At 42.1% G+C, this 26,845-nt stretch overlaps 1 protein-coding gene across 2 annotated transcripts in view; it reads right to left on the minus strand.

The window, feature by feature from the left end:
- Window positions 1-4,186: 4,186 nt before the first annotated feature.
- PIAS1 (protein inhibitor of activated STAT 1) overlaps window positions 4,187-26,845 on the minus strand; it is a 60,628-nt gene continuing 37,969 nt past the window's right edge. Inside the window, exons 3-14 of one of the 2 annotated variants that reach the window (XM_086471859.1) lie at window positions 23,549-23,633; window positions 22,879-22,926; window positions 21,287-21,377; window positions 20,492-20,626; window positions 17,273-17,378; window positions 15,717-15,790; window positions 10,376-10,536; window positions 8,434-8,564; window positions 7,946-8,123; window positions 6,675-6,817; window positions 6,305-6,342; window positions 4,187-4,799 (exon numbers count right to left, since the gene is read on the minus strand). In XM_086471859.1, coding sequence (XP_086327985.1) covers window positions 4,503-4,799; window positions 6,305-6,342; window positions 6,675-6,817; window positions 7,946-8,123; window positions 8,434-8,564; window positions 10,376-10,536; window positions 15,717-15,790; window positions 17,273-17,378; window positions 20,492-20,626; window positions 21,287-21,377; window positions 22,879-22,926; window positions 23,549-23,633 — 1,487 coding nt within the window. In that variant the 3' untranslated portion in view covers window positions 4,187-4,502. The remainder of the gene's footprint in view (window positions 4,800-6,304; window positions 6,343-6,674; window positions 6,818-7,945; window positions 8,124-8,433; window positions 8,565-10,375; window positions 10,537-15,716; window positions 15,791-17,272; window positions 17,379-20,491; window positions 20,627-21,286; window positions 21,378-22,878; window positions 22,927-23,548; window positions 23,634-26,845) is intronic. The other variant, XM_086471860.1, reaches the window with a different exon arrangement.

Consider the following 26,845-nt stretch of genomic DNA (forward strand, 5'->3'; position numbering starts at 1 on the left):
CCGCCGAGCCTGGCCACGCTGGTGCCTTCGGGGTGTGCCCGCAGCGCGGGGCTCGGGTTCTGCCCACCGGAGCTGCGCCAGACCTTTGCCCACAGAAGCACCGGCGGCGAGGGCAAGCGAAAGCCTCGGCTGCTTTCGGCGCGAGTGGAATTAGCTTATGGAACAAGGAGTTCATTAGGAAGCGTTTGTTTCCAAGATGCATCAATAGCCAAATTACAAACGATCCAATACACAGCTTAATTCTTCCCTGTTGACCAGAGGGGCTGATGAACAAACCCTTTCAGCCGCAGACAATACAAAAGCCTGGATGTCCGGGGGATTGATCAGCTCAAAATCACTGCGGATTACTCCAGAATCCATCCGGATCCTAACGGGCGGGCGGGTACTGCCCTCTCTGGGTGGGTAAACAGTACCCCAACAAAAGCCAGCAAAAAGGAACCGCACTTCACACACACTCACGAAACAAAGCCGCATTGTTAGAGCTCGGAGAGCCAAGTGTGAGACACTCCGTGCCACAAAACATCTAAGCAGCAAAGCGTTCCCGCTCAGAAAGGACCTTTGCAACTCAAGAGTTCACAGGAAACACCCTCCTCCCCTTTTCTTCCCCCCCCCTCCAGGAAACACAACGTAACTGAATGCTTTTTATTACATCTAAAGATTTCTACATAAACAGGTAACATTCAATAGGTAAACCATTTTTTTTTTTTCCAATGCATATAATAAATATTTTCACTTGGTACTTTTATACAAACTGACATTGGTCTACTATACATTTTTAAAAGCCATTTACTGGTTTGGCATGCCGTATGGAAACTAAGAGAAAGTTTTAAGGCAATGAATGACAGATTTAAATTCATGGAATTAATGGTATTTTTAATATTCTGCTTATATACATTTTTTTCCCTTTGTTAATTAAAACAATTAACAGCAGCACTTTCGGGGACCACCAGCAATTTTCCCTTGTTAGAAATCTAAGCTCTGTTTAACAAAAAAAAAAAAAAAAAAAAAAAAGGAAAGAAAACGAACAGTTACACGGACAAAACCAAATCAAAGGATTTTACAACGCGCTTAAAACCCTGCAAAGTTAAACCGCAACAAAGAATTCCTTTTCCAAACGTTCCCCTCGCAGTCCTCAGCTCTGCGTTGGGAGGCAGGTTCAACAGAGTCCAACGCAAAAAAAAAAACCACCCACAACCTATGGGTCAGCCCGTCCTTGAAAGGCTTATTGCCTCCTCGCCAGGGAGGGGAAGGGGCGAGCCCGGCACCGCGGGCGCCTCTCCTTAGGGAAGCTCCAAGGTCACGGCTCCGCGCGGGTTTTCAGCTCCTAAAGGAGCCTCCGGCAAGGCCCCCACGAGCGATTCGGAGCCACCTCCACCCTGCTACCGCCACGGCTGCGTCCTCGCCCCCGCACGGACGGACACGCACACCCCGCTCCTGCCGCGGGGGGATTTGAGGACAGGAGACCCCCCGGCCCAAGGACGGCAGAAACTCCGCGGCGGGCAGGGCACGGAGCGGCACCGCGCGCCAGGCCACCCGGGGCTGCCGGACTGCGCCTCCGGGAGCGCGAGAGCGAACGGAGATGGAGTTTTGGGGTGACGCTGGCAAGGGCACTGGTCATGAACTCAGACTGAGACTTCTACCAAGCAATGTTCACTGTGGTCAGAGGCACAGAGAATTATCAACCATAAAGAACACTCTAGCATGAAACGGGGATACTCACAAAGCGTCTGGGATTAACACCACAAAGGAGGGCTTCAGAACATTTCCCTCCCCTTCTTTGTAGAGCAAGGAGGTTAAAAAACGACACCGGTGAACTGAACCGCCTTCCTTCCCTTCAGGGTAACTCGTGAGGAAAACGGGAGATGTCACCAGCCGACCTCGCTTTCCAAAAGCCAAGACAGGCGCAGGGACGCCAGGTTCGGTGTTACCACACACTCGCCACGTTTAATTTTAGATGTGAGTTAACAAGATTTTAATACCATTGTCAAGAGTGACACACGCTGCTCTCCAGGTCATCTTTAACAATACAGTCAGTGGAAAGGGTTGCCACAATCGTCAGCAGAACGGCCACAAGCTCTCCCGAATCTCTCCCAGGTGCTTCGGAAGCTGGGGACAGGCACGCTCCCAGTTACACCGACGGCAGCGGTACTCCAGAGTTACAAACGGTAGTACAGCAAAGCACAGGCTCGGAAGTTACCAGGTTAGTATTCATGACTAAAATGTACGAGATATATTCCTAGTGTAGGTTTAATCACTTCAAAATCAGACTGAGTTTAAAAAATAGGTATTTCCCATTTTCTATCCTTTTATTTATTTTTTTTTTTAACTGACATTTAATAAATTATAAAATTGGTGTATGGTGAAATATATATATCAGCCAGATATGTATGAAATACACATGCATGGGAAAAACTATTTAACTCACTTTTAACTCACACACACAGATCTATAAATACATATATACACACACATATACATATAAACACAAACATTTGTTTTCAAAATTCAAGTCAACTATTTAGTGGCAGAGGGATGCTGTAAAAACACTAAAAACGATTTTGATGCCACATAAAGTGAACCTTTCAAATAACCATACGACTGATCATACAGCAATACCTAATGCTACTTGGATTAAAGATTTTTTTTCTTCTTTTTTTTCCTTTTTTTTTTCTTTTTTTTTTTTTCCTTTTTTAATCAATGCAAGATTTTGAGACAACTTCATAGGCAAAAGGTGGCCCTTGTCAATGCTCAAAGCAACTAGCTGCAATCAACAGTTTTGGACATTAAAAATTCAGACAAGAATCTACTAATTTTAGTATTCCTTAACTCTCTTTCCTGATAAACTTGTTACCTGCACTTTCAACCAGTTATAAAAATATTTTTCACACCAGAGGAAATACTTACTCTGACATGGACTTTGGGACACAAGAGAATCACTTCCTTCCCTCCCCCTTCTCTTACTTTAAAGAATCTCCTGAAAAACTGCATTCCAGCTATTTACACATTTCACTCTTTAGTAAGAACGGATCGGCCCAAATGACCCATCAGTTCTAAAAAAAAAAGAAAGACTTTCCTATGTCATGCACAACTGCCAAAAAAAAAAAAAAAAAAAAAAAAGAGAGAGAAAAGAACCCGGGAAGTAAGTATGGCTCGAAAGTTCAACAGAAGCACGGTGAAAACTCAGGGAAATCAAAACAGTTATGAAGCCAAAAAGAGAAAACTGAATTTTGAAACCCACTACCCTAAGAGACTTCAGTAGGTAGCAACACGTTGGAGTACACGGGCTACACAGGGGGGGGCTTTTTTATTGGGTTGGTTTTTGGTTTAAAAGACTCGCACTGAACATTTAATACTCATTTTGATGAAGGTGAACTCAGAAGACAGTGTACCAAGGCCATCATCAGCTGCACGAACCACGCAGCAGCGTGGTGGTGTTTGTATTTTCTTCCGTCGGTTGACCGGCTCGCTTCTAAGCAGAAATTGGATCTACTGCAGCTAAAAGGAGGTTTCTCCAGACAGAACACGACAGGCCTCAATTCGCCAGGCCATTTATACACGCATGGCTAGCTTTAAAGCACAAGCAGCTCCACAGATTTAAAATTGACACATGCTTAATATTTTGCTGATTAGGATCTTCAGTTATTTTAGAAGGATTTCATAGTAAGTTCTTAGACACAAAACCCTACAGTCTGACATGTCAACACTTTTACTTGGGGCTAGATTCTATAAAAATTCTCTGTCTTGTCCCGCATAAGCACAGCCAAGTAATTCCTCAGCCTGAGATTTTATTGAGTCTGGCCCTCACGAATAATTGGTGCACTAATGAGCTTGCAACATGCTTGACTACAGCATGGAATTTAAAAAAAATTGTCTGAATAGAGGGTCACATAGAACCAGAAATGACAAAAAAAAAAATATCCTAAAAAACCAAACCCACTCCTGAAAGGCTCTGTCCTGCAAACAGAGGGGATGCTGTGGAACAGTTTGGGTAGGGTGTATTCCGCTTTAAGCATAATAAAATCTGCATTAAATATGGGATGGGGGAATTAGATTCCACCACCAAAGGTAACTGTCTCCAAGAGGAGAAAAAACCCTCTCACAATTTTGAACTTTAAAAGTTCAGCTCCTTTCCTGTTTATGTTACTGTGAAGAAAAATAATGCCATTTGTGTCCAAACTGGGGGGGGGGGGGGGGGGAAATAAAGTAAAATAAGTAATTCACATGACAAATGCACAGGTGTAAAATCTTCAGCATCCATAAAAACGAACTGAAGCTCCTTGTTTTTGTTAATTTTTTTGTTTGTTTTGTGTTTTTTTTTTTCTTATTTTTACCAGTGAGGCCATCTTAGGTTTATATACAAAAGTAAAACTGAAAATATACTTTTGTTCTCTGTACACATAAATTTTTTTCCCTAAAAAAGGAAAAAAAACTTGTCTATGTTTCTAACATAAAGTAAAACCAAGCACAAAGATTTCCTCCGACGAGTTCATTTACTCCAAAAATCAGTCCAACGAAATAATGTCTGGTATGATACCAAAGATAGACGCCGTGTCCGTGCTGCTCCTACTTGCAACTGGATGACCATGATTCTCTCGCAGGCTGTTGGAGGAAACAAGACTGCTGTTACTGCCACTATTGCTACCATTTGTGGCCGGCAGAGAACTGCTTCCTCCTGCATTCAGCTGATCGAGAAACATCTGAGATGAAGTGTATGGGAAAAAACGAGAGTGTAAGAGTTCTTGATCATCTGATGCGGAAACTGCCGCAGCTGCCGCGGCAAGAAGGGATGTGTTGTAATGCTGGGGGGAAAAACAACATTTTCAAGTTACATTTCAGACACTAGAGTTTCAATTCAGACCAGCACAAAAGAAGGTATTTGTAAGCTAAAGTTCTGACAGCTTCTGGAATTCACACCAGCTTATCTACTCAACCCTTCTGTAAGGTAAGTGGACCAATGCAGTGAACTTTTACCTCTGCAGCCCCTGATTTCTGAAGCCAAAAGGAACTGGAAATACTAGTATTAGTAAGAGCAAACGCTAGAAAGGCAACAGTATAGCAAGACACCCAAAACAGTAAGGAAGGGTAAGAAGCAGCACTCTTTTACCTCTTCAAAAAATTTCTTGGTGGAAAAATTCCCCAAAATTCAAAGAAACATTTTGTCATCCCTCTCCTCCGCTCAAAAGTCACAGACCAACCACAGCGGGTGAAACTACGTGCTAATCACTGCTGGTGGAGGAAAACACACTGCTGTGAAAAACGGATTTAGAAGCAGCACGCTCAGTCCCATCAGACGGCAGCAAGGGCTGGCCCAAGTTATACCCTCGGCCGGGCAGCCCCTGAAAGGCAAGAACTTTTGCTATCAAGAATCAGATTTTAAATACAATCTCTCTGTAGGGTCGTTTTGCTCTGGATGTTTCTTTCCACTATGCTGGAACATACAGGCAGGCTGTTCAGTCTTGCTCCCAACATCTTTGCACTGGTGTCATTCTGTCACCAAAGTGCAGCATCAGACTGCCACGCCACTTGTTTCAGAATAATTCTCCTATTTATGTTCTACTGAGTATCAAGATCGCTTTTCTGAGTCCAAATTCTACAGTGCAGGCTCTGGTCTTCGTTAGGATACGAAAGTACCCCTCCACATTTAGTGCAGTTCTCCTAATGGAGATTGCAGAGCAGATACGAAGGGAACAAAGGGCAGGGGAGCCACCCCAGCCCCCTTCTTTTCTTGGAGGCACGGGAGGAAAAGCGATCGAGCGGGAGGACTTGCCAACACAGGCGCCTTTTGAGAATGACCCGCTCAGTTCCCAGCACCGCGGGAGCCAGCACTGGTTTAGATCCTTCCAGTAAGCACTTACAGAAAGGGGGCAAACGTGGTATGAGCAGGGACAGAAAAAAACCCAGAGCTGCCCCTGACTCTCCGAACTGTGTGAAGGACGGTCAGGAGCCCCAGTGGTGTGGCCCAGCACCGTCAGATGGCCAGAGTCAGACCTCGGGTCTGACAAACTAAGGAGGTGGCTGGTGGACCTTCAGTCCCGGCCCAGGGTCATTCCACAACACAACCGGGGTTGACTGAGCCCAACCCTTGGAAACTGAAATGTTTCTCTTGGGTTACGCCTCACCCTACACCCATATTTAGGCAACGCTTACGTTTGGTCACAGTTTCTATGTGTATACAACAAAGCTGCAGCCTGCCTGCATCGACACCTACATCGTACATCTGCTCCTTCCTCGCCTATACATCCATGACAGCAAGTCCTTCTCAGAAAAGAGTATCTGCCATCTGACTTGATTCTCCTTGACTTACCTGATTGTCTCCTGACAGGAAAGGGAAGAAATCTAAACCTGTAAAGAGCCAAAGAAAAAAAATTAAGCTTCTCCAAACAAAACAGCACCTCCCCATTTTTCCACTATTTATTTTGAAATAAAACCAGCGTAATACTGATAACACTTCAGATTCTCTTCACTACCAGAGCTTGCAAAACATCAACCTTTTAAAACCTTGAGATATTAACACAATTACTATTTTATTTTTAAAAACCATCTCGTCCTCCGTGGATTCAAAACTATTTCTCACTACTGGACTGCCAAACGACTGCACGGTTGTTAAACCCTTTTGCAGCAGTTATCATTGCTGGGAGAGCTGTACTTACCGCCACGAACAGTCAGAAGCTCACCTTGCAAGTCATAAGGCATAGGTGTCATATGGAATGGATGCCTGTAGTCTTGGATAAGGGACGTGTTGATGTAGCTGGTGTCAACAGCAGGAAGGCTTGGTGTTCTTGACACAGGAGATGCTTGATGGGGTAAATTTAAAATGCTGGAAGAGCATTTAAAAGGCCTGTTACAAGCGTAAAATACAGTCTTGGCTTTCATGTCAAAAGAACAGCGTTTGAAGATCCCTATTGCTGTCTCCATTCCACGTCAGGTATGTCTATTTTCCCATCCACCACCAAGTCAACCTCTCAATACGCACTATGAGCTTTGTGAGGGGTGTGCAACAACGCCCCTGCTAAAGGTCAAAGCTTCACTAGAAAGCATCGAGGTGCTACAGCACCTCAATGAGTCCTGTAGGGACGGGGAAGGGGTGGAAGAGACACGAGCATCACACGTTCCCCAAGCTTTCTTCTCACAGTGACATTTTATCAGAAAAGTTATTTCAGTCCAAGACAGCTGAAGTTTAGCAGAATTACAAACAAAGGAAAGCTCAGCCTCAAACAGCAGAAACTGATGACTCTCACTGTAAACAGTATCGGGATAAGTTACAAATAGTCCTGAGCCAGGACAAGACAATCCCAAAGGTATACTGAACCCCAAAACCCCCCTACAAATCTGCATAACGACACAACATTTATACTCTACAAGGCTATTAGCAAGGGAAGACAGACAAAAAAGTCTTGAGTTGTAAGTGGTCACCGAGACATTTCCATTACTGAAGTAGCAACCACTTCAACAACAGGATCCCTTCGGTTTGGCCTCAGCTTTCACCCCTGCCTGTTCATGTAAGCTTGGCCTCAGGTGTGACCAGGCCATTCTGGCATTCCTTACTACTGTGCTACTGGCAGTCGTCACCGGCAAAGCCCACACACTCCCATACCACACCCGTGTTTCTCACTGCTCTCTCTCTCCCCATGTGCTGTGCTGACATTTCTCTAAGGAAGGAAAACTTTTCCAGATCTGCAAAAAACATACTTCTAAGCCACGACCTTTTGCGCCATTTTATACTCGCTTTCACAAACACAGCTGAAGAACTGCGTCGTGTTACACACTGAACAACCCAAAGTTGTTATTCCAGTCTTCTCGGGCCTTGTGACCCGAGATCATAAGCTACTAAATCAGGACACGATCCAAATACAGAACTTTCTAGACACAATTTCTTTTGAAATTTGTTACTACTCTCCACCGTGAGTATATTCTCTCTGCATTGGCCTGTATATTTTATTCTCACCCCTTATTATTTAACGGTGATGCTGGAGATATGGAAGGACAGCTTCTTTTTGCAGATGGTTCTTCCTCCTCTTCGTCTGATGAGCTATCAATGGTTAAATCAATAACTTCTACTTTCTTATTTTTATTTGACTGTTGGTGAGAAGACACCTGATGTTCCAAGGAAGAGCTTATGCACCCTGTACAAAGTAAGTCAACATCATCAGCTGTAGCTTACAACACCACTACCATCATCCCAACATCACAGCTTATTCTATGCCTTCAGAAATACAGCTTAGAACAAAAGACAACATTACATAGTGTTGATAATAACTTAAAAGTACCATCAGCCCCCAACAGGTATTATGCAAGTAATCTCTCTCACAACTGATCATTAAAAGCTACAAACAGGCATGCAAAAACAAGCATTTTCGAGATGTTAAAGGAACATCAATACCTCACAGTCCAACAGTACGACAGTCAGTCCATACACCCCAAAACACGACTTACCATCAACTCCGTTGTAAGACGCAGTTACTTCCTGCACTTCCTTCTTTGATCTCATCGGAGCCCACGATCCATCCTCCTTAAACTGAATTTCATCACAATCTGTACAATACTTCAGGATTTCCATGAACAACCTGTCCATCGAAAACATTTAGTATCAGTCCTCGGAAAGAAAGCAACTTCTTTTTTCCTCCAGTATCTTTAGTAGTCAGTGTAAGTTCGAACTAGCGTACAAAAGGGTCAAACGCTTTCATTGTCTTACCCTTCTCTCACCTGCTTCCTTGATAAAAAGGAGTCATTGAAAAATTTAGAATAGTGTCTAAAATAAGAATCTGCCCATCCACTTCAGGGAACTACAAGAGGGGAATCCTGCAGAGCTCACGACACAGACCTCTCCATTGCCCAAAACGAAGGAAGACTGTGAACTAGCATTAAAAAAATTAATCTCCTCCTTACCCATATTTCTCTTTGACAATACTTAACTGAGGAAGCCCCTATCTTAAGGAGTCCACAGAGCTGAGCATTTAAAGACTGGCGTTTCCTGAAAACTCTTTATAACAAAAACCTCCTAACTAAAGCTGAGCATGGGAATCTAAACACGCAGCCTCTTCTCCTAGCTGCATCTCCTAAAACTTTCAGGATGCTGGCACCACATCACTCCCAGTGGGAACCCCAGCTTTTGAGCAAGACTATTCATGTGGTTCTGCATAGGAAAGAGCTTTGCTTTAATTAGCAAGAAAGTTCACTCCTTCCCAGATCGAAACATTTTCTAGAAATACCCTTCTCTTTGGGATGCTGTAATTACATCACCCAATCTCCAACATCTGCACCGGGCAACACAAGAGCAAGGAAGATGCCTTGTTTTAATTACTGCTACTCTTACACTTTACTATTTTAGGCTCAAACCTAGAACAAGGAACCCCACAGTTCTTCCATCCAAAGCAGAGGAGCTGTAACTCTCAGGGTCCACGAATCCAAAGCAGCCTGTGTGAGCCCTGAGTGTCTCTTCACAAGCTTTCTGCAAGGCCTTAACGGGGATCCCGTGCAATCTTATGCCTTGCTGGCAGGTCACCAAAACAAAGGACACACTCACTAACAAAGACTCCGTCCTTTGTGAGGTGGTGTTCTGGGGTTCTTTTTGAGTCAGGGGTTTTAGTTCTGCTTTTGGGGCTTTTGTTTGTTTTGGCATTTGTTTGTTTGTGGAGTTTTTGGTGGAGTATTTTGAGGAAAACTTTCCGAGAGTATTCTCAAAAGACTGTTTATTCTCTTTCTTTATTACAGTTTGGAAAGAAGATTCTTATCTAAGGAATTAAAATGCAAACCCAGGAATAGATACTTGGCATTTCTTCATGGAGACCAATATTAGACTTTTTTTTTTTTTAATGTTTTGCAGGTAGGCAGCACCAGAGAATCAATCTCTATGTCACTTTCTATATATATAGCAACTCCCCAAGTGTGAAATTGTACATGGAATTGTACAGGCATTTGGGGGGTGGCAGTATTCATTTGATCTGACATGAATGTCTACTACCAACCACGCCAGATCTGTGCAGTTGCTCCATTAAAAGAAAAGACAACCTGTGCTGTTTTCACCTAGGGATCCAGCACTGCGGAATACTGAAAACAAAACAAAAAGCCAAAACCACAACCATTTCAGGCAGCATAGCTCAAAAATTTACCTAGGATTGGAAGGAATACCTTTCATTATTATTAACTTTCACAGTCTGATGACCACAATTCTTCCAGAATACGGAATGAAGAGGTACCTGGTTAGTAATTCTGCACCAACAGCAGGGGACTTAAACGACACGGTAACTTGAAACAGGTCACAGCCACAGCTTAAACCAGGACACCAAGATTTCAGAGCACTTTATTCTGGGCAGCACAGGAACACTCAGCAGAGAGCACGAGGTACGTCCTTCATTTGGGTTCAAGTTTTACTTACCCATCAATAATGAGATGTTCATAGGGAGCCTTCTTGTCACACACAGGGCAAACCCAGGTTGGTTTCTTTTCATTCATTTGAATATACAGAGTGGCATCAAAACACTGCAGGTGTGAACAAGTCAGGGCCCTACACGGTATAGTTAGCCGCATTTTACCAAGCTTTAAAAGAAAAAAGAAAAACAAAAACAAAAAACAAGATTACATCATCTTGGTATTAAATTAACAAAGAACAACAACAAAAAAAAAAACAAGACAGAGACAGGTTGAGTTTTATTCCAGAAAGAACTCACAAATCCAAGTTTTGCCTAAAATACGTGCCACACGCACCATTCCCTCCTTCCTGCAGGTTTTGATTATCGCATAAAAGAAAGTTACCCAAAATCACACTTTTAACTACATTTGATCAAGGACACAGGGTGCTCAGTGAACCTGTAACATACTAGCGTCCTGGATGAACCAGAAAAACAAATTCTTCCTCATTACTATTTCAAAAGCTGATGAACATGGGTCAGCCCTCTCCTATTTGCTCACAGTTACAGCGTGTATGCAAGCTGCTGCCCATCTCTCGGTCATCAGGGCACTACCAGACCTACTCGTTTAACTTCACAGGCACAGAAGCAAGCCTACAGAAAATGCATTTGCAGGATTATGCTTCTCTAACTCCATCATTTTCGCTGCTTTCTCCAAAGAGCTGTCAGAAAGTGACTACTCACAAAATCCGTCACATCTGTTAACTATTACAAAGCCACTTTTTACTCCTCCTGCTGTGATAAACACCACCGCCACTACACAGTTGTGAGCTAACCTGAAATTTCGCTGCCCTCTTCTTGGGTAAAATGCAAATAGGTGACTACCCCTCGTAACACCATCACACCCTTCCAACACTACAAAGGACCTGGAAACGTTAACTGAAGATGAGACAGGAGAACCCGAGTTCTAAAGTACACTTCCAGATGGGAACCATCCTTTCCTTCAAGTTTCTAGAAAGGAGAGGACAGCGAGGTTTTGAGGCCAGCACAAAGTTTCCACAAGTTTAAGACAAGAAGCACAGCTGAGTGCTTAAGCTGAGCAGATAACGGAGGAGCGCTACACTGTGAGCGTTTAGGCTACACGGTGGAGCAGGAATAGCTTTGTTTGGATTAGGTAAATCAACGCTAACCCAGACCATCAAACATTAACGTATGATCACATTAAACGCAAAATCGATTAGACAGTGAAAGGCGTTTCATATTAGTCTGAAATAAAAAGGTCTCCTCTCCTCAAAAAAAAAAACAAACCCAAGCAGTTGTTTTCTGGCAAAGTGCTTACGCAGCAGTTCAGGAGCGGCTTTAACTGACCACACTAAAGGTAAAAAGTAGGAATGTCTAAACAAGACTTTTCCCACATGAAAAAACATGAGAACAATTATTTATTGAGAACTACTTCTACTGAGTATTTTGAAGTTACATGTATTGCAGAACAGTAACACAATGACTTCCTTTGAAAACCTGCAGCCAATTCCAGCAGTGGGTAGTAGGAGGAACTGTTTTTAGCACGGCTTAAGCAAACACCGTGGTCGTGCATACTGATTCTGAGCAATGCAAGATGGGTGCCACAGGATGGCACTCAATCTCAGAATATCAGAAAACTAAAAACAATATCAAGAACAAAGGCTCTACTCACAGTCCACTACTTCCTCCATGACGCTTTTTTATTTTTTGCATCCCCCGTAAGCAGAAATCCCTCCACCCCGTTCCCAGCGAATTCAGCTGGACTGCAGGACCTTGCTTATTTTTCTTCCCTCTGGCTCTCAGTCACTGTCACAAAACTCACCACCAGATGGAAGGGGAGCAGAGAGCTCCCTGGGGAGCCTGCCGTAATGGTGCTGGAGAGCTCAGACAGCAGGAGGTGCTGTATGTGCCATGTGTTTGGCACCCCCTCCCCCAAAATCCATGACCAAGCACATTATTTCTATCACATAATCAACCCCCAACAAAGCAAGGCCCCCTGATCCATGTCTGTTACGAATTCTTATCTCCCAGATGGCAGGTCAATGGCTCATTTGTCTTTTGGGCACAATAAGAGTCTCCCAGCTCAGCGAGGATCAAGACTAAGGGTACCGGAGATAAAACCCGGATGCTTCTACGTGATGCAAAATAAAACCAGGGAAGGTCGAAGGCTCATCCTGCAGGAAGAACATAAATACCTGTCTCCTGAGTAAGAAAACAGACTTAAACCAGAAACATTTTCACAAGCTTTTGGTACAAAAACGGTGCCTCTCCTTTCCAAGCAGCGGTTGGATTTAACCAAAGCCATACGCGCGCAGAGAGGATCAGCGCACCCGGCGTTAACAAGTTGATGCCTCCTCTCCCGTTTTTGGCATTGAACCTCCCGGATCAGCCCTGCCACACTGGCCAAGCTGTGTCAGAACTGACAAAAGAAAAGGTCATAAAAAGAAGGGACACTTTTGAAAAACCTGTGTTTCCCAACACTGTTTACTGTTTCAATTCCTGCCTGTTGGCAGCCACAGAAAAACTGCATTAATTTCTTTTACAAGCTTACAAAACACGGCTATCTCTTCATGCTACAAAATGCACCCAAAACAGGAGTTAAGGATTTGTAAACAAAGCTGCAAAACCTACAGTGAAATGCTAGGTTTGGAATTTTTGTGCAGTTAAATATTTGGTCCAGCTGCAGAGCTTAAGGATTTATTTATTTTTATTTCAAGGGAGAAAAAAAAAGAAGAAAAAAAACGAACATGAATTCAAGTGCCTTCCTGAAATACAGCCTCTCAGTCCAGCCCATTTGCCTGCTGTATCTTGGACAGATTCAGCCAATAGTTAAGGACAGCTTTTTCTCTGTACTCCACGGTCTCGGAGGGAGAGCAGGCCTCTGTGCTAAAAAAAGCTCAGCAGCAATCCAAAACAAATTCAGAGGAAGCTACCTCGCTCTGCACTAATTTGAGGGCAAAATGAAGGTTATAAAGTCGAAACCTGCCACTCCTATGCAGACAGGCAATTCCATTTATTTGATTGAAGTATCCACAGGAGAGAATCGCACCCATAACACACGAGATGGGAGAACCCCACCCTCACATCAACAAAGCTGAAGACGCATCGTTCTTTAATTTTTGGTTCTGCTGTCGGGAGACCAAAGCAGCATTTTCAGTGTGGACTTTCAAAGCATATACTGTCCACTCAAGCATTAGAAAATAAGCACAAAATATTTACCAAAAAATTCTCCCTGAGCCAAACGCTTACAAATTAGCAAGTAAAAATATGGAGGCTATAATAAAATTACATTCAGACCCGAGGACAGCCTGAATCATGCTAATAACCTTTCTGTTCATAGGACAGGCTGAAAGGTGCAGCCTCTGTCACAGCAAGCCTTTGCAGTTATGGATTATTCCAAGAGCTACAGCAAAATCAGGAAGCATTGAATGAGGAATATACTGGGGGGGGGGGGGGGGGGGGGGGGGAAGTCAAGTGTGTATGTTTTGTAGATTTTATTAAAATGACACAAATATGCTCAAAATAATCTGCTATAGGCCTTGTTTTGTACATCTATCAGAAAAGTAGTAAATTTTAAAGAGGAAATACTGATAAAGGTGGGACTTCTGAAGAGCTACATCCTAATGTCTGACTGCTGTTTTGGCTTTTCCCCTGGCAGAACTCTGTGGAAGCAAAATAGAATTTGACATCTTTAGGTATTAGCAAACTCGCAGTCCTAAAAGCAGTGTTTTGTAGAGAGTATCTGAATCGCATCTAAAAGTACTGTAAAAAAAAGTTTTATCAGTAAAGGAGGCAAGCAGGACAAACAGAAGTGTGTCAGAAAACTCCCAAGGAATGATCTATAAAGCAACGTCACTGCCCGAAGGGGCAGTTTTGACAAATCGAGTATGACTGAAGTAAAAATCTGCAACTCCAGAAAATGCATGAAGATTGATTTGAGATAATGAATTAATACATAGGCAGTTCTAAACTCTTACAGCATTTAATTCCTACTAACAGATTACTTTTTTTGTCTGTATTGGAAACTAATTTTAAGTGGTAAGAATATTGTGCCTAAAGAACGACAAAAAACCCCAACAGGAGCGTGCTTTCCAGAATAACAAAGTATTAAGAGCACAACAAAAATTCAACTACAACAACTCGGCAAAATAAGCTGCCAGGTGTGGACCCAAAATACTTCAGCGTTCCAAATCTGCAGCAGTTTCGATGTGACACAGAAGTTCACGGGTTTATAGGTTATGAGGCTCTAAGTTTACAGGTCAGGATTTCAGTTTGTAAATGCAATCCCTCTATCTTTCTTACAGATGAGCTGTATCTTCCTTAGAAATGTGTTATTATTTATTTAGCATCAAGGTTGATATGGAGAAGGTCTTAAGATTGAAGATCTTGAAAATACCACATTTAGAGACTTACAATAACCTAATACATGTAGAAGAAATAACCACAATGCCAACTGTGCTTTTTACGAAGCGAACCTTATATACCTAGAAGTTTCTCTTTACATTGGTAGAGTTTATGAACATATTTAATAACTTGAGAAATAAGCTTCCATTTTGCAAGAATAAAGTCAGTTTTCTTCCTCAGATTTCAAACCTGAAAATTTCACGTCAAGCTTGAGCAGATTGAGCCAAACCAGGAAACAGACATACCCTTAATCTTGAACCTAATCTAGAGGTTAGAAACTTACACTGCAACACAGATACTCCATCCCATCCATGCACAGAGGAGGCATTCTGAAGGTGCACGGTACTTGAAACAAGAGCATTACGTCCCAAAGATTTAGAAGTGCACATAATTAATATTGTGCTGTTTACCAATAGTAACAAACCCAGGGATAAACTACCTCTTATCTCTGCATCTACTTGGTTAAAAAACAATTAGTAGGCCAAGATACTGTACGTCTCTGCCACTTCCACATCCACTGGAACTGTATTCTCCCACTTCGTATCTGGAACAAATTTTGTTTGAGCAACCTCTAGGACACTGCTTCGGTTTTAATCTAACATTATTAAATATTCAAAGTGTACATGTGCATACAATCAACTTCAGTTAAAACATGCCCAATTCTTTGCCTGCAGACACTGGCTGAAGAGCTATTTAACAGCCAGATTCACCTACCTTACCACCGAGAGTGGTTTTATCACAATCGAGGACCCAAACAGCACACCCAGATGATCTAGTAACAGATTTAAACGTATGCTTACATATAATTTTGCATAGCGTTTTAAAGTTAATGGAATACTCCTTTTCTCAGAGGCATATCACACACTTAAGTGACAGATAACTTCAGCACCGGATCCTAGCCCCACAGAGTTAACACAAAGAACCCCCAAACAAAACACAACTTACTGGACAAAGAAGAGAAACTCTTAAGCTTGTTGTTGCTATTTCGCTGTCTGGATCAGCAGTCAGTTTCTCTTTAACTGTGATTTGAAAGAAGAAAAGGATTATTTTACAGTTGATTTAAAACGCAAATTGGGTGACAGAGAAAGACAACAAGTCTGAAACAGCGTGCTAAAATTTCAGTTTGCCCTATCTACTGGAAGCAAGCAGCAGGGACTATTGTTTCAGACTCACACAATAAACATGTAACGTAAGCAGTCTTTACTCTCTAGAAAATGACAAGATTTAAGAAAGCAAAAACCAGGAAAAGCTCATCTTAAACCCTCAAAAATGTATTGGTAGAGATGTCTCTTTGTATAGACCTGCAACTTTGTACTTGACAGTTATTTAAAACCTACTGACCAGATAAGGCACGCTGACTTGACCGTTCACTTCAAGCACATTAAGAAAAGTGTGTTCAACTCTCACATGGACAAGAACCACTGTAAACCTCTGAAATACTCATCAAGCAACCCTATGGTTTAAAATTGAAAAGCAATTTGAGAAACAGGATATCAGAAGTACCCTGACAGAATTTCAGTTTGAAATAACTGCAGTGAAATATTAGCACTAGAGAAGTCTTTCATCTCTACCCATCCTCTGCTTTTACTTACAAGGACTGTTTTATAAGCAGTCATTGGTTAAATGAACAAGTTGGTTCCATGCTCTTCCTGCTCTTTGAACCAGACCTACACCCTCCTTCTCACCCTGTATGCACAGAGCAGTAGCCACCTGGGAATTCTCCAGATTTTCGTGCATTTAAATCATGACACTGCCTTAGCACAAGCTAGCACCCTGCACTACATACCACTGGCTTTGTAGCATTTACTGGCAGACTAATTTCTTCCCTTTTGGAGAAGGCCCTGTGCTGTGTACAACACACATTATCTGAGCATTAAAGAGCAGGAACAACAGCTGTCAGGTGTTGGTATTTTCACCCTCTCCCTGAAAAAGAAACACGCAGCAGTTTTTGCCGGCATTTTTATTATACAAACTTAGACCAAGACATACTTGTCAGAAAAAAAAATAAAGCAGCGAACCTCACACTTAAATGTGGAAGGGGGTTGGGAGTATTGTGCTAGACTCTCTCTCTGCAGGAGCTCACTCCACAATACTGTGCCAAAGGAAGAAAAACTGCGTTGATGGAGACTTTCCTCCAGCATGTCAACACCAAGGTTCAGTATCAGGCATTTAGTTTGGCTTGCCTGAGGTACTGAATGACCAGTTAACTATATAAATACAGTTGTTCTCTTCGGAAGAAACAAAGCCAGTATGGCTGAACTGAAAGAGATTCTCTTGCGTTTTTCCCTTCACAGTGTCAACAGGGTTCCTGGACTGGCTCCTAGTACAAACAAAGGCCTCTGAGTCTTTGAATTGGAACTGAATACAAAGAACACCACTATCAGATTCTCAAAACCCAGAGAATTGTAGGAAGTCCAAACCTCAGTTAGCACAGTCCTATTTCCAATCTCCTTTTACAAAAGCTATTTCTCCTTTCTAAACAAGCAGTACATCAGACGTACTCAGCGCTCGAGAGTGATCAGGGTTCCGTATTCCTTTTGCTCGCAACCTCTGCAGTAACACCGTAGAGGACAGCTGCTTTACAAGATAGACTGCCATGGAATAGTTCTGGAAAACAGAACAAAAGATCAAAGTAAAAAACTGTTTTGATCAAAAGACAGCTTGCATTTTATACAACACTTATGCAATTTGTTCTGTGATTGCAGGGCACTGTTTCTAAAGCAGTTACAAGACTTCAGATGGCAAAGTTTTCAGACTAGAGAAAACCCATCGTGCTTCAGAAAGTTCACCAAGCTGGAGTTTGAGACATGCAACAGAAGTGACTCCACGCTCCACTGAGATTAGATTTAGCTGCAAACCAAGCTATTGAAACAGCATTTAGGAACTTCTGGAAGTTTTTTACATCTAACTGAGGACACGCAGCCTTACAGCTCATTTTAAAAGGGCAATTTGACATCAGTAACACTAGGCACTGCAGTTGTGTCAATACATTTAAGGGAAGCTGTCAGGTCAAACAGGATCAAAACTTTCTTTAATAAAAGTTTATTTCGTTTTCAAACCAGGAAAATCGGCAGTGATGCCTCTTCAAAAGCAATACATAAAAAGATGCATCACCTGCAGCACTCCCTACTCGGCCTGGAAGCACTGTCCAACTTTCCTTCTCTGACCTTCCCGCGCTTACTGCCTATGAAACGCTAACTTCACTGCCGAAGCTCACCAGAAGTACTGCAGTTCAAGAGTTCAGTGGGGCCAAGAGGTGCTCTAGTGCATCCAGCGGGCAAGAAGTCACCGCACCCAACTGTCTGTCCTCCCCCCTGGAAGAGGCCAGGCCGCTTCTCGCCACCAGTCTCAACAGAACACGCAGACGTTCCTCATGGGTGCCAGCAAAAAGCCACGGACGCTCACTTCTGCCGCTGCAGACAATGATTTGGCGTACAGGCAGGTCAGATGCAGACCGAAGGCCAGCTCGGCCAGCTCCCCTGAAGCAGGGTAAGCCTTCCCTCAGGGACGAGCAGGAGTGGCAGAGTGCTCTTCCTGGCATCGCTAACTGATTTCAAACCACAGCCCGGATTTATGAGGCTCTCGTTTTTCTGGGAAGCTGCTAACAACAGCAGGTAATAACTGTCTTTCTAAAAATGCCGCATTCAGCGGCAGCATCCGTCTCTCCGCGCCTCCCCCTCCCAAATGGAAAGGACAAAATCTGCGTTCTCACATTAGGGTACATCAATTACTTTTTTGATATAAACAGTATTCGCTAAACCTGTAGCTGCATTCATACACTTTAAAATGAAAAATGAAAGGCTTCCACCAGCATACATGCCATGTATGTCTCCACTAAAACAACCAAAAAATCCATACAACTGTGACATCTACCATCCTTTATTTAGGATGCCACCAGAATCCGAAGCCTGGATTTCAGCAATATATCTCACCATAAAATTACACAAATTGAAATAGCATCAGAAACACCACACTTTAAATATTTTATTCTTACAATGAACGCTTCTCACATCGTTAAAAACCACTACTGCTTTAACTTGTTTGTTTAATGCCTCAATTAGTACAGAAGTTAGAAAAATGCTAATTAACATTGTGAAATTATTTACCGACAGCTTGAATCTACAAAGCTAGGAACTTGCCCAAGGCATCTTGTACAGAAGGCTCTTGAAACAGATTGTGTAAAAATCACAATTATGACTTCAGGAAAGGTAGATACACCAGTCGAGACATGGAACTGACTTTTAACGGAAGGGGAGGAGGGGAATTCAAGTTTCATACTGTACAGGCACATCCAAATATAAAGCAATTCCTCACCTTTAACTGTCAGGGTCTCAAGCAATCACTTCAGGAAGCATGACATCTCAGGACTGGGGAGTTCTGACTGGCATCTAATTCTCATGAAATCCACTAAGAATTTGTCACTCTTCACTTTTGTAAGCTAGAAGTCAGTCAATATGGTTTTTGTAACTGAAATATCTACGAAGCCTGAGAAACTAGCTAGTTCACAAGAGACTAGCTTAGAGCCCAGGCAGACCTGTGACATCGCTTTTCCCTAAATCCTCACTGGTATTCTTCAGCAAGGGTGCAGCACTATGCAGAGCAATAACCAGGATTCACCAGCTCGCACGCAGGCACTTCTGCAATGTCAACCAAACCAGGTTCATTTTTAACTGCTTCTTTCTGATACCTGCAGTTCTCATTAGATAAAAGGTTCCAAAAAAAATAAAATAAAATCATTCAGCCATCATTTATTCTATAATCTGAATGGAGACTGGTTTACGCTCCACAAGAAATCCACCATGAAATACCATCGTGATGTTTTATAACCGGCTATTGTGCACGATTGGGCTGTAAGCATTTTTCCACGCTGGTTCAGGAATCCTGGGCTTTGCACACTGACAAATTCTTGGACAAGGTTTCATCTCAGGACAATTCTCGGGACTTCTAAAACCAGGATGGTTGCAATGGCAGAGCCACAGTTTTTCAAGTACACGTTGACTCTGTAATGCTTACCTAGCAGGGGGTTTTGCCACCAGTGAAAGCAGCGCACTAATTTCATGGACTAATTTATTGAAGTACCTTTTTGCAGCATGTTCCAGATTTAATTAGTCCAATGGAACATCAGCAATTCTATAATACCAATTGTAACATTCTCCCCACAGACACAAAAAAAGTTATAAAAACATGGCTTTTTAAATATTCAGTATAAGGATAGCAGTTGTGAGAACAGAAATGAAAAAAAGCCAAATTAAATCTCCTGGGCCCTGCAGAGTTGCTGTGCTTTGTGTCCACATCTAGAGTTATAAAAGACCACTCTGTACTGAATGTCACATGCTAGTTACAGGCTGAAGCCAAGATGAGGTTTGTCAAGTCCCTAAAATCAGGAAGAGCTCCAAGGCTGAAGTTAAGACAAACAAACAAGTTTTACAGGAGGTCTTGATCTTATTATCTTGGCCCTCTGAGTCACAAAGATAGGTGGGGAGGGGGCGGGGGGGGGGGTGAAGAGGGAGAGATCACACCAAAAAATCTGAGGGCTACCGATCTGAAGAGGCGTGTCGTATCTGCCAAGCATAAAGGAATACAATCAAAGGAACAGTCTACTGCTAAACCACGAAGTATTTTCTGCACCATTAAACTTGCTTATCTTTCAAATCTTTCAAACAGATGCCAAAGCAGAAACTAATAAGCTTTAGACAGCATTATGTACCAAAGTTACTTACTCTTCCAATTTCTGCAGTCCATGAAACAACGATTGTGTTTGGTACCGTCGTAGATAATCTGACGAGTGAGGTAATGTTGATTGGTCGGCTAGGTCGCTTTGGTTCAACACCATTTTTGGTTGGTGGAAGATAGCCCTAGAAATCAAAGTATTTTTCCCCTCAGCAAAAAAAAAAAGAAAAAAAGAAAAAGAAAAATACTGCTTTTGCCTTCTCCCCCTCTCACCACAACCCTGCCCCAATAAAAGCTGCGTCTCACCTGAACCAGGCTCCCTCTTCAATTGAAAGAGAGACATACTTATATCGGACAGTAAAGTATCAGGTGTTTTACAAGACCTTTCTCCTTACACAGAGCCTCGCCCTTTCCAAATCCTAACCCTGGCCACGGAGTATCAGAAGGCACCTTTGTCATCTGTCCTTTCTCAGCACCGCCTGGCTAACATCGCCCAGTCTAACCCTGTGCGTTGCCCCAGTACTCCAAGTTGGCATTTTTCTCTTTAGTCCTACTGGTCAGTGATGGTCTGTTCCCTGCACAGATGACCTCCAAAAGAGAGTCCCATTTCAGCCACAGTGACTAGATGTTTGTCAAATGTAAAAATTTTTTTTAAATAATCTTCTGGATCTACTGGTTGGTCTCCTGAGAAATAATTAACTGTCTTTTCCATTTATCTGTCCATCTTCATTCAGATGCTCCAAAATGTGAAAACAAAGGTTAGGATAAATTCTCAGGTTAATTTCTGACAGACGGTTCCTAATAATGCTACCCAAATAGGAAAACTGAAATAACATCTTACTTACTGGAAGGCTGCATGGTTTCCCATTTACTTTCACACACAGATTGGGTGGGAAGTGATCTTCTTGTGGACAACTGGTTTCTGATAAACAAAACCTAAAAGCAAAGAGCTTCCATCATCTTTCCCTTCTAAAGTGATTTAAAGATCATCTCTTCCTAGAAGGAATTTTTTTTCCACTGAGCTATAAAGGCATGACAAACCTTGCTAAACACAGCCCTCAAACCAGCCGTACAGATCCCTAAGCAGGAAAGCCCCCCCAAATTACAGGTTTGGATCAACATGGCTGTAGGTTCCTCCTCACATTTCTTGAATTCCTCAGACTGACTCTGACTCATTATGATACGCAGGTTCCTGTTACAAAAGACAGATCATGTGCATTTCTTTCCCACCATTTCTCCAGTCTGACCTCCTGATACAAGACCATGGTTTCACAAAGGAAAAAATACACGGCCTCTTCCACTGTCCCGCCTCCAGCTTCAAGGAACCAGACAGCTGTTTAGCCACAGCATCAAACACTACCCTCATACCTACGTCAAGCCTCTCACTTGAGTTCATACAGTTCTATTTATTTACTTAAGTTCAGAGAGGCTTATTTGCTGCTGGACCCAAAATATGACACACCCTTCCTTGTCCTATGAAACGTGTGTAGGCCAAGACGATGGCCAACAGGCATTCAAAGGACCAAAAAGAACCTCTCTGCTCCACTGGGTTTCTTCCAGGGGACCTGGCCCATCCACACAAACGTACTATCACATCAGGGTACAGCTGTCCAGCGCAGCTGAGCCTGACGGGCGGCTGCTCTCAAAAAGGGGGAGCTGCCTTCTGTCCCTGTTTTCCCTCACGCCCTCCTTGTCCGTTTGTCCATCCGACCCCACACAAAACCAACCTGACTTGCTGATCAGCAGAAGGTATCCTAACAAGCGAGCCCCAAAAGCCATCGCCTTGCGTCTGGCAAGCCAACAGCTCACCATGCAGACACAACCAGCGGGGTGAAAGGCAAGACCTCCATTTTTGACAGGAGCAAGCTCTGAAGTCAGCTCTGCTCAAAGCCCTCCGCAGAATTATAGGGATACGTGGGATTTAATCAACTTACAATACGTTTGTCAAAACCTCTAAAATAACCAACAGGTTAAGATGCAATCTGGTGATTCCCAAAGTCTTGCCTAAAGAAAAGTAGACCTTGGGTTGCCATGCCCAGGAAACACTGTGTTTGACACCTCTGCTAGGAAAACCAACCCTCCCTGCACATAGATTGTGAAGGCCCAGGCACCTGGAACCTGAGAGACATGGAGTTAAAGAAAGGAGCATACAAACCATCTAAAATAACTAACCGAAGAAAACCAGCTGGTTATAGCTACGTACATGCAGTATTCTGACACGCCAGCCATCAGGCCAGCAGCAACTTCAGGAAAGCTGCATTTAAGAAGGACAAGTGGTAAAGCCTGCCCTTTTCAAAGCAGCCAACAGCAAGCTTTTCTCAAGAAAACAACAGGATGAGACTCTTCTCCATAAAGAAGAGCCCAACCTCCTGGGTAGCATATATCTGATATATTTTAAGAAACAGCAGTAGCAAGAACAGGCAATACAAACACATACCTTAGCTGGACCTGTACTGTGAAGTCACATTTGGTCCCAGAAATATCCCTAGAAACAAGAGAACACAGGTTAAAACCTATTATTTGCACAGCAGGTTCATCAATATTTCCTCAGACTTTGCTGTTAGCTCAACGCATGTAAACCACCCTTTCTGGTGTATATATGCTGTATACCACATTCTTCTTCTGGTCAGTCAAACCACCACTCTCAAGACACGCTTTGTATTTTTCAAGGTAAAGAAATCAATTGCCTTCTCATCTGACCTCTACCATTCCCTTTTTTTTTGTATACTATAAAGAAAATTCTGATGGGTCACTATGAAGTACCATCTTTAAAGTGAGTAAACACAGTACTTGACAAAGGATCTGACTAATGGCAAGAAAAGGCTGCAGGAAGCAGAGTTATGTATTTGTACAGCGCTCAATCCAAGAGAAACCTGCCCAATACTCACTGGACAGTGGTGGTATTTTATTCTCTCTTCCTCACCCTTTTCCTCTCCATCAGCTTACATACAAAGGAGAAAGTAATACCCCAGAAGAGTATTCTTTGAGACACTACACACACACCTGTGTCCTTCAAGATCACATTTCAAAATGAAAGACATGGTAAGCCAGTTCCTTTTTTAATTTATTTTTATTTAAATACTGTATTACTGATCAAACTCACTCACATTGAACTGCTGATTTGCTGCACTTGTTGTGGCGTCAGTGCAAATGCAAAGCAGGTTTCTCGAAATCGCTGACTATTATCTGATGCTAGAAGAAAACAAGAGATCATCAACTTTAAAAACAGCAAATAGAGAATAATTAACAGAACGATCTCTTTTCATTAAAGTGTCTACATATATATACACGCATTTTTATAGCAAGCCCAACAGTACGACACACATCTGTTTCTGTGAACGACTACAGAGCAAACAAGAAAGTTGCTGTTTAAACCTTCCTGTAAATAAAAATTACAATAAACAAACTTTATATGCATATAAAGTACACATTAAAAAAGTGATACAGATAACAGCAAAGCTGAGACAAACCAGCTTAATACTTTCTATCAGTCATGGTAATGCTAAATGTTCTTTGACATTAAATAAAAAAAAATCTTCAGAATTCATCAATCACTTTATTTCCTTTAACATGCAAGATCACGGATGAGCCTGCAAAAGTAGGCAGAGTGACTGAGAAGTACAACACATGCAACTTCCCACGTTTCAGTAAGCTTTCTGATGGCGTTAAATGCACCAAATATGTAACGTGCAAACAACTCGCGAGATACCAAGTGTGAAATCTGGTTTTAAAGTCCTTCAACTCTGGGCCCCAGCGCTCCATAACCAAACAAACACCACTTAAGAATTAACACACCTGCTGAAAATCAAAGCAAGCATCTCCAAAACAGTGCTTATGCCTAAAACACCCCCCTCCACCAGGGGTACAGGCGCCACTGCAGTACAGAACCATACACAATGGCAACGAAAGTGGCTTTAAAAAAAAAAAAAAGAATTAAATTTTAAGAAAGAAGAGAAGCACCTCCCCAGAGAACTGTTCAACACGCTCATCAACATAGGTATTAAAGTGAAAGTTGTAAGAAGCTTGCCATTCCATTTCATTATTCTTAGTAATTTTATAAGGTTATGAATAACTACACTGTGTATTAAACACTCAATAAATTTACCATTTTTTGTTTTACTATAATGCACTTCCTGACTCATCCTTGAGTGACAGATGAGTGAATACTTCACGGTGATTCTTCAGATATTTTGTTAAAAACAGCATGTGGTAGGTTGGAACCAACAATAGAATAGTCATTGACTTGGTACAAATATTAACAGCAGCAATCTCACAAAATTACATTTATATCTTTCTCGTATGACAATGCTACAAGGTCTGTACAATTTACTACATTATATGCAACCACCACACGCAATTCATTACCAGTTCCTCCAAAGCTAGATGGGCAAGGGTACGTAATATACACCAAACAGCAACTTCTGTGAAAATACTAGCACTCGTAAATCTTTTTGAAAGTTAAATAAATAACTTTTGTATTTTTATACGCTTTTTTTTTTTTTTTTTTCCCAATAATAAGCTCTGCTGTAATCTCCAAAAGCACCACCTGGGCTGGGGTGCAGCCCACAGCCTTGAGTTAATGTTTACTTAGATGCTTATGCCTACAGCACCCAGCCCCTATTTTTATTTTAATACCTTTTTAATTACATTTCTTCAAACAAGAAATGCACAGGTCTTCAGATGACAGCCAGTCATGTTATCACAATGTAAGAATGTGCAGGAAATATAAACACAATGTATACAATTAACAATGAAAATCTGTTACAATACCTTGTCTTCAATATAATTTTATACCTATTTTTAGTTATAAATGGAAAGATCGGAATTATACGCTGTAATCAACAAAAGATGAATTAGCAAAGTCAATGCACTGCAGACCAGAGAACTGGATGAATTCCAGTTATTATTTCATATTTTTACATGGTTAAAAGTGGCCTTAATCTTTGGTTTTCTTTTCCTCCCATGTATTATCTTACCCTAGAAACCGTCAGCTTTGGCTTTATTAGAAAAGTTCTGGGAGGTCTTTGCAAACTTTTGTTGTGAACTCCAAAACCTTTAATTAAAGGACAAGACTGCTGAACATTTAACTAATGCTACCTTCATTTAAAACTTAATTACCCAAAGAAGTTAAACAGCAGTTACCAAAAGAAAAAGTCCAAATCCAAATTTCCCAAGCAATCCTTGTCCCTTTCAACTGCCCATCTTTTTGCTTGTTTCGGTTTTGCAGCATCCCCAATTTAAAGACTCAAGCAGGTAATATGGATTTTTTGCAAGCATCAGAAAGCAGGGAGGAGCAAAATAATTACAAGCAACGCAGCAAAGGTTCCAAAATTCAGTCCTTTTCCTCTGTTTGTTACTGGCTGGTGTTAACGCAAGACTTATTTCTGCTAAACAGTGATATGTGATCTTGGAAAGTGGGTTTCTAACTTCTATACTCAGTTTTATCATGCTCTCGCACTGGCCCAATTAAAGCATTATACATTAAAATGGCAGAAAATTAAAACGTACGTTCTTCAGTGTTGACACGGGAGCTTTCATGATTCCAGTTTTCTTCCCGAGCTACAGTTCTAGCACATCTCTAAGACAGTAAACAGCCTCTGCTATTCTGTTTGCAACAGAAATGGCCACTTTAAACTCCTAACTGTTAGACCACCCCAGACACCCGAGCACTACCACCAACGGCATTGTGCACGCTGCAGCTCACGGATTTACTCTTAACTAGAATCCACTCAAAACAACAAAGGCAAGGAGGAAGGTTTCGGGGCTGGGGGGAGGCTGGCTGGTTGGTTTAGGCTGAGAACAAAACTGCCTCCGACATTTCTCCTGCTATTAACTTCATATGCACTCGTCTTAATAACTGTAAGCGAAAGTCTATGAGCTGATAGATCAATAGTCCCCAGCGATCAGAGATGTACTTCATCACATGCTGCTTGATGTTTTCTTAGCTGTAAACCAGCCTTAATACACGCATGCTGTGTTTTCAATACATTGCTTTTGTGTACAAGCAATCCTTGTGATTACCACAGGAGCGTGGCCAAACTGCAAAGAGGGAAGAAACAATTTGTTAATTAGGAAAAAGATGATCCAAAAGCCAATTAAAAGATTTCAAAACTCTTGACAGACTGAGCAGTACAGACAAAGGAAGACAGACAAGAAACTACATTGCTCTAAACTAAGAGACAGTTACGGTCAGGCTCTTCAACTGCTACCGGGATCTGCCCCTTGTATCTGTAACTACTAACAGAAAAAAGAACAAATCTAATCACCAACTGCCCAGTGCAGTGTATGGAAGGCTAACTTTTAGGAACAGGCACATTTCAGCCCATTATAAAGACAAAATTTTAACCTTTACCTTCAGCAGAAAATGGCAAGAACAACCTTTGCAAAGAACAAACAGAATCAGT

This window comes from Leptosomus discolor, chromosome 11 (assembly GCF_034619465.1).
Source record: "Leptosomus discolor isolate bLepDis1 chromosome 11, bLepDis1.hap2, whole genome shotgun sequence".
Lineage (NCBI taxonomy): Eukaryota > Metazoa > Chordata > Aves > Leptosomiformes > Leptosomidae > Leptosomus > Leptosomus discolor.